The 19,448-nt window shown below is 39.1% G+C and overlaps 1 protein-coding gene across 1 annotated transcript; it reads right to left on the bottom strand.

Moving 5' to 3' along the window:
- Positions 1-13,511: 13,511 nt before the first annotated feature.
- On the bottom strand, positions 13,512-14,078 carry LOC149846372 (protein LIGHT-DEPENDENT SHORT HYPOCOTYLS 6-like). The gene has a single exon (XM_089991090.1). The coding sequence runs from the start codon at positions 14,076-14,078 to the stop codon at positions 13,512-13,514; it is 567 nt and encodes a 188-aa protein (XP_089847216.1).
- Positions 14,079-19,448: the final 5,370 nt, after the last annotated feature.

The raw sequence follows: 19,448 nt of genomic DNA, 5'->3' as shown, positions 1-19,448 counted from the left end.
GCATGCCAAACTTTCAGGCTACCAAAATACCTCCCAACCTCCCCACAGACAGGATAAAATCATAAAAACCCTCCCTCCAAATATGATTAAAAAATCCAACCTCCAGAACCTCCATTTTGGTTGCTGAAATGCACATGTATTTAATTTATGTTGTCTAATCATATTTGATATCAACATATGCTTAATAGGGCTTCCAATGCCCCTTGAGGCTTTGATACCCGATGTGCACGTTCTTCACTACAAGGCCTAAGCCAAATGCGAAATTATCCCCAGTGGGCAAGGGGTAAGTGCTAAGTCCAAAAAAAAACTAGTAAGGGATCAAACTAACAACAAGGTTGATTAACAATAGAGCAAAAAAATAAATTGCATTAGATAATCATATATAATGCTTTACTAGAACCAAAAGAAATGGCAATATTATGATGATCACAGGGAAATCAATAAAGAACACTTGAACAAGAATGAAATTTGTAATAATCCTATAATGTGAGGGAAGAGTATCTTCTTCATCCTATAATTGAACTTGTGCTAAGACCTATTTGGCTAACACAAGAATATTAAGGCTGTATTGGAGTCCAAAAACCATAGGGCTATAAAATCCTACTTGTGTGCCCAAAGAAAACAAAACAAGGAAAGAGAGAGAATGATGACTTAATTTACCTTCACCAACATCATCAGATTTCTCCAACCTCTTTCATACTGCAGAAAACTGATCTTTTCATGCTGAATCCTCAACAAAGTGATTGATGTGTACAATCATAGACTAATATCTCCTTTTTCTCCTTCCATTAAAATGAGGGTTCTTTCTCAATGGATGCAACATTAATTAATAACCCAATATAGTTTTCAATAAGTTCAATGTGACCATCATATTAAAGCGTCCTAGCATTGGCATCATCATTATCTCAATCCATCAGTACTTAACTAGCTTAAATGGAGTAATATAAAGTCAAGCAAGATACCACTTTTGTGACCTAGTAGCAGTAGAAAATGCCCTGAATTTTATTTACAGATCATTGTGAAAAAAGTAGGCTGCTATTTTGGTCCCAATTTCTGGTGTGATAATGCCCCAAATTGATGTCATTTATGGATTCTTGGCGATACATTGGATTTACGTATGGAAGACCATTCATCTATTTCTTCTCATATAATGGTTCTTGAAATTAAAAGAAAAACATAATTTATTCCCGCATCATCCTAGCTCAAACATATTCTTGTTTATTAAAATATCACAGTGCTACCTCCAGCTCCAATGCAGCTTCTTAAACTTTAGATTCAAGTCCCATTGTCTTTAGGTCACTTTAAAAATGCTGCTTTTAGCTACATTATAAGAAATTAAAAATCGTAAAGGAGTTTTTCACTCAATCATTTAAATTCAAGAATACATGCTGATTGTTAATTTTCCATTTTTATTTTATTCAGTTAGACTAAAGGCAGGAGAATGACACTTTTGCTTTAGATTTTTTAAACAAACACTGTATGGCATCTCCCTGTTCCTAGTTTCTTTACGGTACTTAGTATAAAATACAGCTGAGAGGGTGTTATTGCTAGAGTAAGATGCTTCGTACGTCAATGCTGCAAAAGGCCAGCATTTCTAGTGATTAGCCTTCTTTTTCTGATCGTTTGTATATCTTTGACTCCAAAAAGCTCGTGTTGGTTATTCTCAACAACAAAAACACCAAAGAGATGCACATGAAAGAGAATCTAGTTACTATTCTAGAAATTTAAGGCTGAGAGCAGATCAAGTGAAGTGATTTGGCATTCTCACCGTCCACAATGTACACAATGAAGCATTGGTCAATGGTCGGTGAAGATACGCTGATCTGCTCATGCCCTCAATCGGGAGTTTTACCTCGCAAGAAGGTGGGCTCATTAAGTGACCTTGTTCTCGTTTAGGGTTTTCCTTTGTCATAAAGAAAAAGGTTTTACACTACAAGAAAATCATGGATTAGCGACGGCTTATATCCATCGTTAATCCATCGCTAAGCCGTCGCTAAACAGTTTAGCTACGGATTAGCGATGGATAGAGGCCATCGCGAATTTTTGCTCGCTAATTAGCGAAAAAACTTATTTGTCGTTAATTCCGTCGCTAATTTGCGACAGATTAGCGACGGACATTATCCGTCGCTAATCCGTCGCTAAATTTAAAAAAAAAAAAAAAAAAAATGATCCCTGTCGGGCGGTATTCCGGCAGCAATAAGCCGGACTTATACCGCACCCGACAGGCATCGTCGTCCTCTGTGAACCAGCGTCGTCGTCCTCCGTGAACCGGAGGACGACGACACCGAAGGCAGACCTTGTGTGGCACCGCCTTCGGGGGCAAGGGCTCGCACCCCTTGATCATCAGCCGCTGCGCAAAGATGTCGTCCGTCGGGCACGTCCCTCCGATGTCGTACGACATGTACTGCTTCAGCTCCTCCTGGAACCGTCGGCAGGCGTGACCCACCGATGGGTAGATCTCCTCGGAGCCGAAGGTGGGCGAGAAACCCAGCGGCAGCTTGTGCGGACCCACCACGTTCCTCACCTCGTCGGGGACATCGGGGCCCCAACCAGCCAGGTGATCTGTCTTGGCACCATCATATTGTTCAAGGACCACGGGGTCGTTCTGGCCGCTATTGCTCCCCCGTTTCGGCAGCGACTCCTTCAGCCGAGCCAGCTCCGTGAGCAGGTTCTCGAGGAGGGTGTTGGAGGAGTGAAGCTGGTTCTGCACCTCGGAGAGATGGGCCTCGGTCGTGACGAGGCGATTTTGCGTGGTGTTGAGCTCATGGAGAAGCTCGTGGGCGTCAAGCACGATTTCCTTCCCTTTCCTGCTTTTCAACACCGCGGCCTGCTTCGTTGAATGCAACACGCCGATGAGTCCGCCCTCGTTCACTTCACAAAAAGGAAAGCGATCTGTTGAATAATAATAATAAAGAAAGAGATCGAGTGCGATCAATTTAAATCGAGTGTGATCGATTTAAATTTCGAAAGGGAGAGAGGGAAAATTTCGCGCTCGGTTTAAATCGAAAATTAGCGAGGGATTTAGCGACGGAATTTTTCCGTCGCTAATTAGTGACGGATTAGCGACGGAAAAATTTCGTCGCTAAATCCCTCGCTAAAATGTTTTTTCGGTATTGAGAATTAGCGACGAAACAATTGTTGTCGTTAATCCGTCGCTAATTAGCGACGGATTAGCTAGAGAAAACTTTCATCGCTAATTCGTCGCTACTTAGCGACGGATTCATGAAGAAAGTTTTCTCTAGCTAATCCGTCGCTAATTTGCGACGGAAAAAATCCGTCGCAAATTTCCGTCACTAATTAACATTTTTCTTGTAGTGTTAGCCATCACATAATTTCCTCAATGACGATTTATAGGTACACAGCGATATGCGGGCTCATTAAGTGACCCTGTATTCTGCCTCAACACTGGATCTAGAAACCACACTTTGTTTCTTGCTCTTCCATGATACTAAATTATCGGTGACATATACACAATAGCCTGTAGTGGATCTACGATCCAGGCTACCCGCCCAATCAGCATCTGAGAAGCCTTTTACGTCTATGTTGTTATTCTTTTTATACCATAATCCTTGTCCAGACACCTTTTTCAAATATTTGAGGATTCAATCAACCGCCTTCATATGACTTTGGCAAGGAGCTTGCATATGTTGACTCACCTGACTAACCGCATATGTGATGTTCGGACGAGTAAAAGTCAGATATATCAATTTTCCAACAATACGCTAATATTGAGTGATGTTTGCAACTAGTTTATCTTGATCTTTCATTGAATTACATCTGGTTTCTATAGGAGTATTAACGGGTTTACTTCCAAGTTTTTCGGTTTCTTTTAAGTAAATTGAGAGTGTATTTTCTTTGAGACAAAAATATCCCTTTTTTGAATGAGCCACCTCTATACCTAAAAAATATTTCAGCCTACCCAAATCTTTGATTTCAAATACTTTTTGAAGAAGTTCTTTGGCAGCAGTAATTTTTTGAACATTATTCCCAGTGATGATGATATCATCAATATAGATCAACATGATAACCATCGAGTCATTTTCTCTTTTGAAAAATATAGAGTTGTCCGCAAAATTTTTAACAAACCCATCCTTTTCAATGGCATTGCTCAATTTAAGATGCCAAGCTCTTGGAGATTGCTTCAATCCATATATGGATTTGTGAAGCTTGCAAGCGAGAGAAGGATCTTTTTCTTGAGGATGACCTGGCGGCAAGCTCATATAGACTTCTTCTTGAAGGCCGCCTTGCAAGAAGGTGTTCTTCACATCAAGTTGATACAACTGCTAGTTTAAATTGCAAGCAATGAATAAAATAATACATACACTATTCATTTTCACAACCGGGGCAAACGTTTCTTCATAATTGATCCCTTGGGTCCGAGTGTATCCTTTTGCAACAAGTCTTGCCTTGTGTCTTTCGATAGATCCATCACTTTTAAATTTATTTTTGAAAATCCATCGACATCCTATAATCTTTTTCTTCTTCAAAAGGGAAACAATTTCCCATGTTTTATTTTTATGCAGAGCGTCAAGTTCCTCTTTCATTACTTTAACCCAAACTGACTCATTTTTTGCTTCTTCGTATGATGTTGGTTCATGACTGACATCAATAGAGTTGAGAAATGTCACGAAAGCTTTTGACAAATGCCCATAGCTAATTTGTTTTTCAATAGGATGTTTAGTGATCGTAAAGGTAATAAAATTTTTCAAGTGATCAGGAGGTCTAGAGATTCGCTGAGATCTTCGTACATCTGGATGGTGGACCACTACCTGTTTATTGGAAGTCTGGCCAGTATTATTTGGGGGCAAATCATCCATTCTTTAGGGATCACTAATGGATCTAGTAACTTTGGTTATCAACAGATCATCATAGGCGTCAATACTGGGGAAAACCACGTCCCCTCACGACATTCTTCTTTAGGGACATATTTAAAGAAAGGTGTATCTTCATCAAAGTTGACATCACGCGAGTTGTACAAGCATTTTTCTTCCAGATTATAACACCTATATCCCTTTTTCATCGTGGAGTATCCCAAGATTAAACATTTTCGAGCTTGGTGTCTGAGTTTGTCTCGGTCACCTTTAGGGATCAACATATACACGATGCAACCAAAAACTCGCAAATATTCAACACTCGGTTTTTTTCCTTTTAGCAGTTCCCATGGGGATCTTCCTTGAAGTTTTACCGATGGGAGGCAATTTATAATATAGCATGTTGTCATGATAGCGTCACTCCAAAATATTTTTGGCATATGAATCTAGAAAAGTAAGGATCTAGTTACCTCGAGAAGATGCCTATTTTTTTGCTCGACGACTCCATTCTGTTGTGGAGTTTTGACGCAGGTAAACTGATGATCCAAGCCATTTTGGTCTTCAAATTCTTCAAAACTCTTGTTTTTTAATTTTGTCCCTTTGTCAGTTCTTAAAACCTTAATCCGGGTATCAAACTGTGTGTAAACCATATTGTAAAAATTCTTAAATCTTTCAAAAACTTCATCCTTAGATTTGAGCAAGTATATCCATGTCATTTTTTAGTGATAATCAATGAATGTTAAATAATACTTAAAACCAGTATATGATATCATGAGTGCAAGATCCCAGACATCTGAATGAACAAGATCAAACAATTTACTAGCAACATTGTTAGATATTAGGAATGGAGGTCGAGTCATCTTTGCATATTGACAAACATCACACATATGAGTGTCAAAAGCAACATCAAGAACCAAGGTTGACAGAGACCTGTTGGAAGGATGTCCTAACCTAAGATGCCATCTCTGACCATTATTCACACTTCGACTGGAGATCATAGTCGAGTCTTCTTTATTTATCACATAGAGGCCCTGCTCAAGACGCCCCTCACCAATCTTCCTGTGCATAAGACAATCCTGAAAAATGACATTGTATGGAGAGAATACATCATTGCAATTTGGTTCCTGTGTGAGTTTAGAGATGGATAATAAATTTGAAGAAATCTTCGGCATGTGAAGGACTGAAATTTTTTTGTCAAACAAATATGTTTCTCCTCTTCCCCCGCCTTGGATGGAGGATCCATTGGCTATGGTTACCAAACCTTTCTCATATACTGGTTGCATGTTTTGGATATTTGTTGTAGATTGAACCATATGATCTGAAGCCCCTGAGTCTATAATCCAAATATTCGTTTTTTATTTTGAGGAGGAAGAACACATACCTGTCTCGGCAGACGTGACAACTGATGCAGCAACAGTAGGGATGTCCTTGCTTCTCTTGATGTTGTTCAGAAAATCTCTTAAAGAGTCTAGAGAGAGCAAATTATCATCCTTAGCAAGATAGGTTGTTTTACTTCTAGTAGTATCTTTTCTTTCATCCCTATAGTTATTAGGTTTACCATGAAGAAACTAGCACTTATCTCTATGATGTCCTTCCTTTTTGCAATGAGAGCAAATGAGATATTTTCCTTTGTGTTTATTCGATTGATCTTCATTCTTCGTATTTTGAGGTGTGGACACTGTGGAGTACATGTTATAGGTAACTCTCTCACTCGATTCTTCGGTGAATGGCTTGGTATTATTCATCATTACTTTTCTACGACTTTCTTCCCACAAGATGATAGAGCAAACATTACTAAGAGATGACAATTCTTGCCCTAAGAGAATTTGACTTCAAATAGTTTCATAGTCTGATCCGAGCCTGGCTAAAAACTGAAAAAAAAAATTCCTTGTTCTTTAAGTTTTTGAATAGTGTAAATATTTGAAGAAGAAACGACCATAGAGTCCAATTCATCCCACATACTTTTGAGTTTTCTAAGATATTCACTCACGAACGAGTTGTTTTTCTTGTGTTCGTGTAGGGTCTGAGTGAGTTGATACATGCGAGCTATGTTATTTTGCTCATTGTACAACTCCTTAACCGTAGTCCAAATTTCCTTAGTGGTATGGAGGAACAAAAAACTCTCAACGATTTTAGGCTCCATAGAATTAAGAAGCCAAGACATAACCAAGTCATTGGCTAATTGGCATTCATCGATTTGTGTTTCATCTTTATCTGGTTTGGGAGTTTTCTCATTGATGAAACCTAACTTGGATTTACCGCTCAAGAATAGAGTCACCGATCTGTCCCAAGAAATATAGTTGGAACCATTGAGTAAGATAGAGGTGATCTTGAGAGAAGGAGATACCTGCTTTTGAATAACAATCTTTTCTGATGTGTTGGCCATGACGAAGCAGGCAACGTATTGTGGAGATTAGCATGAAGCGAACGATAGGATCACAGAACCACACTCTGATACCATGACGATTTATAGGTACACAACGATATGTGGGTGTTATGATTTACTGGCACCGCGATTTGTAGGCACTACAAGTTACAGGCATCTCGATTTACTGGCACTGCGATTTATAACCATCATGATTTGTAGACACATCGATTTACGTGGTTCGGTCTTTAAGACCTACGTCCACGATAGACAACCACTGCAACTCTTTATTTTTCTTTCTCAATGATCATATGAGGTACATCCTGATTTTTATAGCAAAGTTAATTAACCGAAATAGGATATTTAGGAGAGAAAAGAGGAAACCCAATCTTATCCCAACATGGAGATGGAGAGTTTTAGGAAACTTAACATACAATGGTTGTCGACTTCCCTTATCTTCATCACTCAATGATACAAAAGGACAATCAGAATCAAAATTTGAGTTGCTCCAACATTTTTATATAAACAAAAAACAAGAAAATCTTTCCACTTTTCCTTTCCTTTGAGAAAATAGGGATTAGTGACCAGGCCGTGACTTGTCCCATGCTTAAAATGGTGAGAGAGAGATGTATAGTAAAAAACAGACAGAAAGAAAAGCAAACAAACAAATACACCGCATGACTTATAGCACAGACCATATACCATCCGTGACTCAAAATCTCAATTTTGTCAAAGCAAAAAGGGGAGAAAATTTGAAAAAAACAAGTTAAAAGTCACACAATGAGAATGAACAAAGAAATTGGAGCATCTAGAGGGAAATGGAACATAGATCAAGCCAACAACGATCGTCATCGATGTTTACCTGAAGTTTATGTATATGAATTGGTAGTGAGTAAAAAGAAAAAAAGGCAATCACTAGTTAGAAAAACATTGCAACACACAACAAATTAAGCACCCTAGGAGTATAAATTTACTGAACCATCCCACACAATTTCAAACAAGATGAATGGCGTGCTTAGCCGTATCAATCTGGAATCATATAGATGATAATGAGTGGTCAGTTCAATACCAAACAATATACTCATGACATGGAAGCATTTTCCATGAAGAGTAACTGCGAGTTTTTAAGGTATAAGGTGGTGCCTAAACAAAATTGCCAAAGAATGAAGTTAATATTGAATATTTTTCCTAACAAAAAATTAGGTGCCTCTTCTTGCTAGTTAATAGAGGATGCCCCCTTGTAAATAGCATGAAAAGAAAAGTGTTAATTGATCATCAAGGGAAACTTCTAGCAATGGATTCATAAACTTCTTTTCGTGGATACAAATCATTAACTGAAACTAACCAAGATATATATATATATATATATATATATATATATATATATATATATATATATATATATATATATATATATATATATATATATATATATATATATATAAGAAAATGAGAACCTACTAAACATAGAAGTCTGTCTTTTTCAGAATTCTAACCCCATAGATGTGTTCAGCATGGTTGATTTAGTAGAAATCACCACTTGGATCATGCACTTTGGATGGAAAAAATGGTATTTGGAGCCTCAAAAATTATAAAAATTGTAGGCCGTTGATTTTTAAAACCCTACTAAAACTTATTCATGCATTGGAATCAAATGCACCAAGAAATGATTCTTATAAAAACAAGCAAAATATAAATCACATTTGTATGGTCAAAAATTTAAAAAAATACCAGAAATTCATGGAAGTCCAATAGCATGCACTACAAGAAAAACCTTAATTAGCGACGAAAATTTACAACAGATTATTTTCGTCGCAAATTTGTGATGGATTAGCTAGAGAAAACTAGTCATCCCTAAAATAAAAAATTAGCGACAGAATTAGAGACGAAAAAATTCTGTCGCTAAGTTGTCGCAACTTCACGACAGATGAGCAACAAAATTTTTAAATCGTTAATTAGCGACAGAGTTTGAGACAGAATTTGTCCATCGCTAATCTTGTTGCTAATTAGCGACGAATTTTGAGACAGAATTTTTCCGTCACAACTTTTTGATTTTAGGGAAGCGCAAAATTCTCCCTCCCTCTTTTCGCTCTCTCCCTTTTGTTTTCCAACTTGGTCATACATTGTTGTTTTCCCCTAAATTGGCTTCTCCGTTCGCAACCGGCAGGAGCCGGGTGCTATCGTCGTAACCACCACTGCCTCTTTCCCTTCCCCATCTGCAGTCTCGCTGAAGCTGGACCGTCGCCGACCTCCCCCCTTTGCCTCGCTATCTTTAAAAGGCGTGAGGGAGGCAGTGTCTGCATTGGGTTCGGGTTGGGTTCGAATTCGACCCAAATCCAAGTTATTATTATTATTTTTTTTTCGGGTTTTACAGCAAGTGTTGGAAATATTCATCACGGTGATACAACACCTCTAACAACTCCCCTTGCTGTTTGGCTCAGTCATCATCTTGGTTCGACATGAAGGCTGGTAAAATCTTGTCAGATGTCTCTTTAAGTTATTAATACAGCCCTTTTGAGCTTCTAGGTCTGTCATTTGATTTGAAAGCTTGTTAGGATGTGGACTAGTACATGCACCTCTAGAATATTCAGACATTGTAGATACAAGTTCAAGCTTGTTTATTTTTCATCAGATCATTTGCCAATGACGTTCAGGACTCCTCCTGTTAGCCCTCCTCGGCAAAACTACCTGACTAGAATGCGAAGAGTGTGTTCTTTAGGCCAAACCAACTAAATTCTTCAGACTCTGGATTAGCTGATTCACTTTTAGGGTCTGTTGGGACTTCTGGAGTTTCAGAATGTTGCTTGCTTCCACAGTCAGCTATTTATAATTGGAGTTCTGGTCACTTCTCAATGCCCTTGTTGACCTTAGTGGGTGAGAATGAAGAAGCATTGGTGAAAAGAGAAGAGAGGGAGAGAATTGATGAGTTGTAGAGCCTAATTCAGAATTTTTGCCCTTGCAGTAGGGGGGTCCAGGGGCTCCCCCGGTGTGCGTCGTAGGGGGGCAGCGCCTTCTGAAAGAATTTTTTTTGTATACATTTTTTTATGTGTTCTTTGTCTATACACAACTTATATAATTTATACAACGATAAAATTTTTTCTCGATATTTATATTTCAAACAAATTTTTTTTAATCTTTTTAAAAAAAATTGGGACGGATTAGCGACGGATATATATTCGTCGCTAAAATTCAGGCACAAAATAGCGACGGATATTATCCGTCGATAAATTTTAGCGATGGATAGGAGATAGATTTTTATCTGTTGCAGACACAAAATCAGTCGTTATTTAGTGACGAATTGTGGCATTCGCTAATCCCTCCCAATTTAGCGACAGAAGTAGCGTCAGGTCTTTTATGTCGCTAATTAGCGACTTGGAAATTGTGATGGATGTTATCCATCGCTAATCCATCGCTAACAATTTTAGCGACGGATTAGTGGTGGATTAGCGACGGATAACGTTCGTCGCTAATCCACAAAATTCTTGTAGTGATGTTTCATTTAGTAGGCTTCCATTTCCTCTTATATATATATATATATATATATATATATATATATATATATATATATATATATATATATATATATATATATATATATATATATATATATATATATATATTAAAAGAAACTAAAAATTGACGGGTTCACCGGAACTTTGCAAAGAAAAGTATCTTAGTTTTCCATGGAAAGTTCTACTAAATAAATGATAGAATTTGTGCCACCACCCAATTATATAACTTTGCGGGCGGAAATCTTCTGGTTGTTATATGCTCAAGGCACCTGAGTTTGATATTCGTAAGAAAGTATGGAGAACAGTCAATATTCTGCTTGTAAATCCCCTCTCGACCGATGCAAGCTATCGACTTTGGCTTCTTTGTTCAACCAGCAAGTGGAACAGTACTCACAATTCTATTATCTAATAATGGAAGATACAAATAAAAAGTACATGCATTGCTAAAATATCATCTGTTTGAGCACTGATAATGTGTAAAATGTGGGGTCTGCCTTGACCCGTCGAACCAGAGAGAGAGAGAGAGAACCTGTATAAATCTACTCAAGTGCTGAAAGTTTTCCGAAGCTCTAGAACCTGTAGGTACATCCCATCATTTCCTTTCTTTGGCTAGATTGAGCATCTCTGCAAACAAAGAACATAGTCAAGAGTCAAGTCAATCAAAAGACATGCTCTTAAGGGAGTGGGGAAGGTCAATCAAATCATGCATAAACAAAGAAAAAAAATGTAGTTTGTTAATCATCATATTTTTAATATAGGAGTAGTGCAAATCACAAAAAACATTCTATTGAGGAAGGAAAATAAATGTATTGCATGGTTCTCAATATTAGTATTAGTAAAAATGCTGTGTATTTCATCAATTCATGGGACCACCCACTTAAAGTCTATCTTGCTAAAATAAGATGGATTAGGAAAATCATTCACACCTCACATCCACGCCAACCTGCTCAGTTAAAATGAAGTAATGATCATTTAACAAATATTGCAATGCAGTTCCTTGGTGGAATACACATGTGACAATGTACCAAATCCTACCAATATGAATCTATGACCAAGAAAAAACATGATAGCAAGTAGAAGGTAATAAAGGCTATTCCTAGTGATCTCATGTTCCAAAATCCCTAAAGAGCTATTGCCCATTTATGTTGCAGGCACAGCCGCACAAGTTCATTGCATGGATTTCATGTGGGTAAACTTGTATGATGTCAAAATCCCACATTTTTATTACTGCAGAGGTGCATAATCATAGATTTTGGAGCTTCTGATGAGTGAATAATCCCACAAAAGTGTTGGACTAAAAAGGGGGTTTAGATTAAATGCACGTTGGAAGAAACAATATACTGGTGTCTACTCTTGGCAAATCCCCCGATTATTTTATGTATATATTCCCATCAACCTACATTTCAATAATACGGATCATGAGAAATGGCCGAGATGGGTGGACAGGACCAGGCGGTACACTATATTATTAAATTAACATTAAAAAATCTTTGAACGATTACCTTTCCCCATCCCTTCTCATTCTCCATAGGTAGGACAACACTCACACATCTATCCACCACTATATCACACAAACAGATCCCATCTCTTTATTTTTTTCGTTTTCTGATTGTACCCATCTCAAAATAAGCACTCCCACCACCGTCCCCTCCGCACACCTATCCACCAACCTATGAATTTCCCCAGTTTTTTCCTATTCTTTTGAGAGCGTACTACTGCACCAAAACGAGAAAAAGGTTAGAGAGAAGGACGAGAGATGGGTGTTCACAGAAACAGCAAAAAGGTGAAGGAAAAAATCACAAAAGAAAGAGGCAATGGTGGTGGTGGGGTATAACTATAGGAATGTACAGTAAACAGTAAACCTTCCTGTGCTGCCTGTTATCGCCGTACTGAATGGTGCGTGCGCTAGGGAAGGAATCGAAGACCGACGTTTGAACGAGTCCCACACAGGCCAAAGGCTGCCAGGGGGCTCCTTCTCAGTCTCCTGACTGTTATTTCACGTGACCACGCACGTGTAAGCCTCTATCAATTGCCCTACGCCCGGCCGTGGGGGGTGGGGAGTGCAACTGATGGGAGTCTTTGAGAGTTTTTTCTCAGATTTTTTTTCCTTTTGTGGGGGGTTTTCCCTTTGATCGAGAAGGGGGTGGACGTTTTACTACAATGGGGGAGATCCTTCTCTTAGGTCTTAACACTTCTAACTTTCCTACCTGACCAATCCCTCTGATCAGCATCGATCCATCACTGTTGGTTGTAGACTTGAATCACTCATCACCACTACTCTCATGACTCACCATGAGTCGATCGATTCGACCTAGAAACGGATCACGAGATTGTGACGAATGATGAAACAAGAAAAGCGATGTTTACGGAAGCTCAAGTTATTACTGAACAAAAAAGGAGTATCTTATTGAAAGATCGAGTTATTACTGAATCATACGTGATATTTTATTGAAAGATCGAGTCATTACTGAACAAAAACAGATAAAGGGTGAGATGCATTCATAAAGCTAGCATCCTTTCCCTTTTTCGTTATCTTCTCACGAACAGAATCTCACTGGTCTAGTTCACCTATAAGCAAGCACTTTTATCCATCTTTACTTTTTCCTTGATGTAAATATCGTCCAGGCAGAACTATCACTCTTTTGATTATGACATAGTGAGAGAGACTAGAAGGAGAAATGCTACTGTTGCTATTATGACTACATGGACTGGGTTGGGATGAAAGTGAAGAAGATGGACTGTAGTTCAGGGTAAATCGATATGATTCTTTCATTTTTGCGTTGCATAAAATCGGAGAAATGGAAGAGGGAGCACCAATTCAATTCAGGAGTCGGAGGAAGGCCCGGCGCAGATACCTCCGGCGTCGGCTTGGTGGGAGGAGGTGGAAGCGGAGGCGGAGGCGGAGGTCGGAGTGGCGGTGGGTGGTGGTCGTTTCCGCTTCTTCTTCTCGTAGGGGATGCCGCGGGCCTTGGCCTGGCTCTCTCGGACCTCCCGGAGGTAAATCCGAACGGCGCGGGCGCCGAAGGGGTTGGACTCGGGGCGGCCGCCATTCTCATCGTAGGCGGCGCGGAGCCGGCCGATGAGGGCGTCGAGGCTGCCCCAGGCCTGCCGAAGCGGGCAGGCGCAGGGAGCCGGCGGGCTGGGATGGCCGAAGAAGGCGCAGCGGCTCAGGTGGACCTTCGTCTTCCCGAACTGGTCTAGGTACTTGAGGAACTCGATCACGTGGGCGCCGCTGCACTGAGCCAGCGTCAGCGGCGGCTTGTCTTTCTTCAGGTACTGCAGGAACGTGTTCCAGTCCCTCCGCTTCTGCGACTCGTACCGGCTCGGTGGCGCTGCCTGCCCCGACGGCTCACCCTCCCCTCCTTCTGTCCCTCTGGCGCCGGAATCCATCGGGTGGTGTGACGGATTCCGGTGGGGCTCGAAGCAGCAAGGGAACTCTTGACGGATTCAGGTGGTATTTTACTGGTTTGATAGGGTGTCCATGTTTTGGTTGTAGAGACAGAGAGAGGGAAAAGGAAAGGAAAGAAAAAAGATGAGACGTAAAAATGGGAAAAGGAGGGCAGTGGATGGTGAAAATTTGTTCGAGTGTTGGTGCTATGAAGACAACAATAGGATGGAATTCAATACAGGGTCTTCACGTGGTGGCCCCTTTACCCTTCACGACGTGACCCCCAAATTCTCTCTCTCTCTCTCTCTCTCTCTCTCTCTTATATATATAGATATATACGATAAAATAAAAAATAAATGTAAAAGAATGAACAGTAGAAATTTGGAAAAATAAAAAATAAAAAAAAAATCATGAGATAAATACAACGGGTATCAATGTGTCTGGTTTACGGGGACCAAACTCTTTAGGGTCTGGTACGGTGATAAATAATAAGACCCCTATTAAGATCCAGGTTCGAACTCAAAGGTCCGATTAATACATAGATATGGGTATAGTTTGTGAAATTTTATACCAGACCCGGGCCCAGCCCAACCCGAGTTTCAATTAAGACCCACAAATTTTCAATGTAAAAATAATAAAAAATATTATTTTATCAAGCATGGTCCGGGTCTGGTTCATATAGTTCTTATAGGGTCCTGGTATGGTTTTTGTTTTAATGAACCCGATTAGACTTGGGTCTGGATCTGATACCATACCCAAAAATCGATCCCAAGTCCTTGTGTCTGTGTCCGAACCAAACCCGACCCGTTGACACTCCTAAACAAAATGTTGATATTTTAGAAAATAAATATATCTTGATAGTTTTGGGGTATCAAGATATTTGAACCGTTTAAAACAGCAATGTAAAAGTATTGTAGAATGTTTTTGAAGAATTCTTGTCTTACTGGAACCTAATTAAAAAAAAAAAGAATGGTTGCACCCAATTTGATTATTGACTTGTCCTTGGTTCCCTTATATTGCATTGGGATATCTTACAAACCAGCCCTCTCACTAAAGCAGGACCAAAGTTAGGACTTTCACTTCTCATGGTGGGTCTGAACCCTGTGTCTTTCAAGCTCTGTCACAAAGACACGGATACGACCCTACACTAGTTCGGCATGCAATTTCAAAAGTATTTTGAAAAGATAGGATATGAAGACTTGAATTTTTATTTTTAACTAATTAAATAATATCTTTAAAACTAATTAAAAATACTAAAACAATGACAGTACGTGTCAGGTCATGTCATAGTGTCTGGTGGTGTGTCCTTATCACATAAGCTTGAAGAGATTTTGAAAGGAAATATTGATCTCCTCGTATAGCTTGGCTGGCTAGAACCTACTGGACCAACTCGGCTCATACTAGGACTATGTCCGAGCCTCTGGACCTAAAGAATTAAAGAAAGTTTCTAATCTTTCTCTGGCCTTCCTCAACTTGGCACGCTTAAATAGTTACACATGGTCTTAAAGCACAATAATTAAAAAAAAAAAAGAGAAAATTTTCGGCTACTTTGTGGGCTCCAAAACCCCTAGTCGAAACTTATAAGGGGAAACTTTTTTCATCAAATCTAACCCTATAAATATGTTCACCATGATCAAAATAGTTGGTATCGACCTTTTGAATGTATTTTTTTAATGCATGAATACCATTTTTTAAGAATGAAAATTAAGTTTTCAATCTACAAAAAAAATCTGATATACACGTTGAGAAAACATGATGTAGTGGCTGGTTTCAATTAGGGGTGTCAACGGGTCAGGTTTGGTTCGGACCCAAGTCTCGGCTCTTTTTAAGGGACCATAAAAAATGGACCCTGATTTTTGGATATGGTATAAGGTTTAGACTTGGGTGTAATCGGATCGGACCCATCATAAGAGAAACTGTACCCAGATCCGATAAGAACCACATAAACCAGACCCAGTTCATACTCAGTAAAATAATATTTTTTATCATTTTTACATTGAAAATTTATGGGTCTTAATTGAAACTCGGTTCGGCTTGAGTCTGTTATAAAATTTCACAACATACACGACTCCATGTATTAATCGGACTTTCAGGTCGGGACTCAAGTCTTTTTACTTATTACCATACCCGGACCCTATAAGGTTTGTTAGGGGTCGGGTTTGGTACATCCGAGACGTTAACACCCGTGGTTTCAATTAATCCAAACATGTTGATCATATTTGGGACGTCAGATGTAAAAAAAAAAAACTTAGAAAAGTAAACATATAAACATTTTCACTTAGCGGGTTGGAACCTGTCACAATAAACACTCCATTTTGGTGGGAGGGTGGTGTATGTTCGCCCCCGATGATTCACTGAATCACACGTCTGTGTTCAAGGGGTCGAATGAGCGCCACGTATTCATGCACATGGGGCTCGTATGCCCGTGTATGTTGACATACCTTTGCATCGGACTCTGATGTTGTTGCAAAAACTTAATCACCCTTACTTGCTTTTCTTGCCCTGAAATTATGGTTCGAGGAAATGACAAAAATATCCTCCATTCAAAAGCTGTGAAACGACCGTTCGAGAAAAGGACAAAAAAGTCCTCCATCCAGAAAGTTCGAGGAAATGACAAAAATATTCTCCATTCAAGAGTTCTGAAACTCCGGTTCGAGAAACGGACAAAAAAGTCCTCCATCCAGAAAGTTTGATGTTAACTATTTAAAGTGGAGACGTTCCCTATTCATTAAACTCCTGCGCCATCTGCTGTAACAATAGCTCCCATTATCAACCCAAACTTTGCCTTCGTCTTCAGTCGAGTTTTTCGCCTTGTTTTTTATCTTGTTTTACAACACATTGTCGCCTTCTCGTGCCTGCCTTGTGTTACAAAACATTCTTGTGTCTTCTCTTCATTTTTGATGTCGTTAGGCATCATGGAAGAAAGCAATGATGCACAAACATTACAACCAGTGCCATTAAGGCAGCGTGAGTAGCTTTTCATCTCATCATGCTATTGATGAAGAAGGCATGTCGTCTGGTGTGCCATTAAGGCATTGTTTGGTTATTGCAGATAGATCATGTTCTTACGATAGTTGGAAACTTATCGATATTTGTAAGACGTTGGGACCTCTTGACAAGAATGCTTGTTTACAAATGCTAGGAAGGGCCTCTACCCCATCAGGTATCCTACATTAACTCATTATATGCATTGTATCGACTTGTTTGCTATTATGCTTAATTTCTTTCTTATCGATTTGTAATTTATTGTGCGATATATTTATCGACCTTTTAGATAGTATGGTTTTGATTGTCGAGTTGTAAGTTATTATGCTGAACTGCCGTATCGATTTTCAATATCTTACAAATCGATATGTATATCGATTTGTAAGATATTATATGTTATGTAATATGTATTTCTAAGATATTTGTACACAGACTTTGAAAACGTGTGCATGCAGAAACACATCGTTACTTGCATGTGGGGGGGGGGCGATTTTCGCAGGCATGTCGCTGCTCTCTCAGCGACTTCTATTGGACTCGCTTTTGAGCCTAGTGGATGTAATGAGAGTGTTATCATCAACACACATGTACGACATGTGTATTACAATTGGCATGGTAAGCGACAACTCGATGCTCAGTATAAGCAAACATCAAACCGCACTTGCTTTGATACTGTCATTCATTAAATCGTTGCTTTGACTTGCTTAACCTTATCGGTATCCGTTGTTATATGCATCCTGATTAAATCGTAGTAAACGTATACGCTTGCTAACGCAAATTGATATATTGCTTACAAAACATTCCACTATCTTCTCTTCTTTTTCGTTGCTGGTAGGCATTATGAAAGAAAGCAATGATTCACAAACATTCCAACCAGTGCCATTAAGGCGGCGTGAGTAGCTTTTCATCTCATCATGCTATCGAGGAAGAAGGCATGTTGTGTTGTGTGCCATTAAGGCATTGTTTGTTTATTGCAGGTAGATCTTATTCTTTCGATGGTTGGAAACTTGTCGATATTTGTAAGACGCTGGGACCTGTTGACAAGAATGCTTGTTTAAAAATGCTAGGAAGGGCCTCTACCCCATCAGGTATCCTACATTAACTCATTATATGCATTGTATCTCAAACCCCTGTATTAGTAACATACTTCCATTTTTGTGAGATACATTTTTGTTAGTTAATATCGATTTGTTTGCTATTTTGCTGCAAACACAGATTGATATATTGCTTAAAACATTGTTGAGCTTATCATCAGGTTGTAATAAAGATGATGTAGCTCAATCAATCGAAAGATCTAGGGAATTGAATATCTATACTATTGACGCAACCGAAGAATTGAACATTTGCACTAATGATGCACATGAAAAGAAAGGTGCAGTCATTAGACCCACTCTTGACTTGAATGTTCCAGTAGAAGAAATGCAATTCAATAATAAGGTAGACTACCATGACAGTACACACAATAAAAGTGTAGGCACCGGGAATGTACATGGAAGTACACTTGACTTGAATGTTACAATAGAAGAAATACAAGTCAATAATGAGGCAGATTTTGATGTCAATACACACAATGAAAGCGTAGAAACTGGGAATGTACATGGAATAACACTTGACTCTGTTCCTGTAGAAGGAATGCAGTTTAATAATGAGGAAGCTGCATATAAATTTTATAATGATTATGCCTTAAAAGTTGGCTTCAGTGTGAGAAGGTTTTCTTGGTCAAAAAATGCACAGGGTGTCGTGGTTAGAAAGACATATGTTTGTTCCAAGCAAGGTTGGAAGAAATCAATGGGTAATCCAACAAGGAGCATGCGAGAATCAAGATGTGGATGTCAAGCGAGAATGGTTTTGAGAAGACATCCGAATGGGAAATTTGTCGTGCGTACTTTAATCAGGGATCATAATCATGAATTATCTACATCATTTATGACTCCTATGCTAAGGTCACATCGTAAAGTAACTATAGCACATGCTGCAATGGTTGAAATAGCCAATAGCGTCGACATTGCACCAAGAAAGACATACAATTTGTTTACCCGCATAGATGGTGGTTGCGAAAATGTGTCATTCACACATTTGGATCTAAGAAACCACTTGAGAAGGAAGAGGACAGAAAACATGAAGAATAGAGAAATATGTTTTTTGGTTCATTACTTACAGAATAAATCAAGCAATGAACATGGTTTCTTCAGTGCAATGCAAGTGGACGAAGATGGATATGCTGTGAATATGTTTTGGGCAGATTCAAAGTCAAGAGTAGATTATGAATGTTTCAATGATGTGCTTGTGTTTGATACTACAGTAAAGATTAATACTGGACAGTAGTCATTTGCGCAGTTTGTCGGAGGGAACCATCACGCACAGAGTTGTATATTAGGCGGGGCGTTTTT

This window comes from Nuphar pumila, chromosome 2 (genome assembly GCF_984573655.1).
Source record: "Nuphar pumila chromosome 2, dmNupPumi1.hap1.1, whole genome shotgun sequence".
Taxonomy (NCBI): domain Eukaryota; kingdom Viridiplantae; phylum Streptophyta; class Magnoliopsida; order Nymphaeales; family Nymphaeaceae; genus Nuphar; species Nuphar pumila.
This window is presented reverse-complemented; position numbering and strand designations above follow the sequence as displayed.

Coding starts and splice junctions, on each gene's coding strand:
- LOC149846372 (XM_089991090.1), bottom strand. CDS start 14,078: ATGGATTCCGGCGCCAGAGGGACAGAAGGAGGGGAGGGTGAGCCGTCG.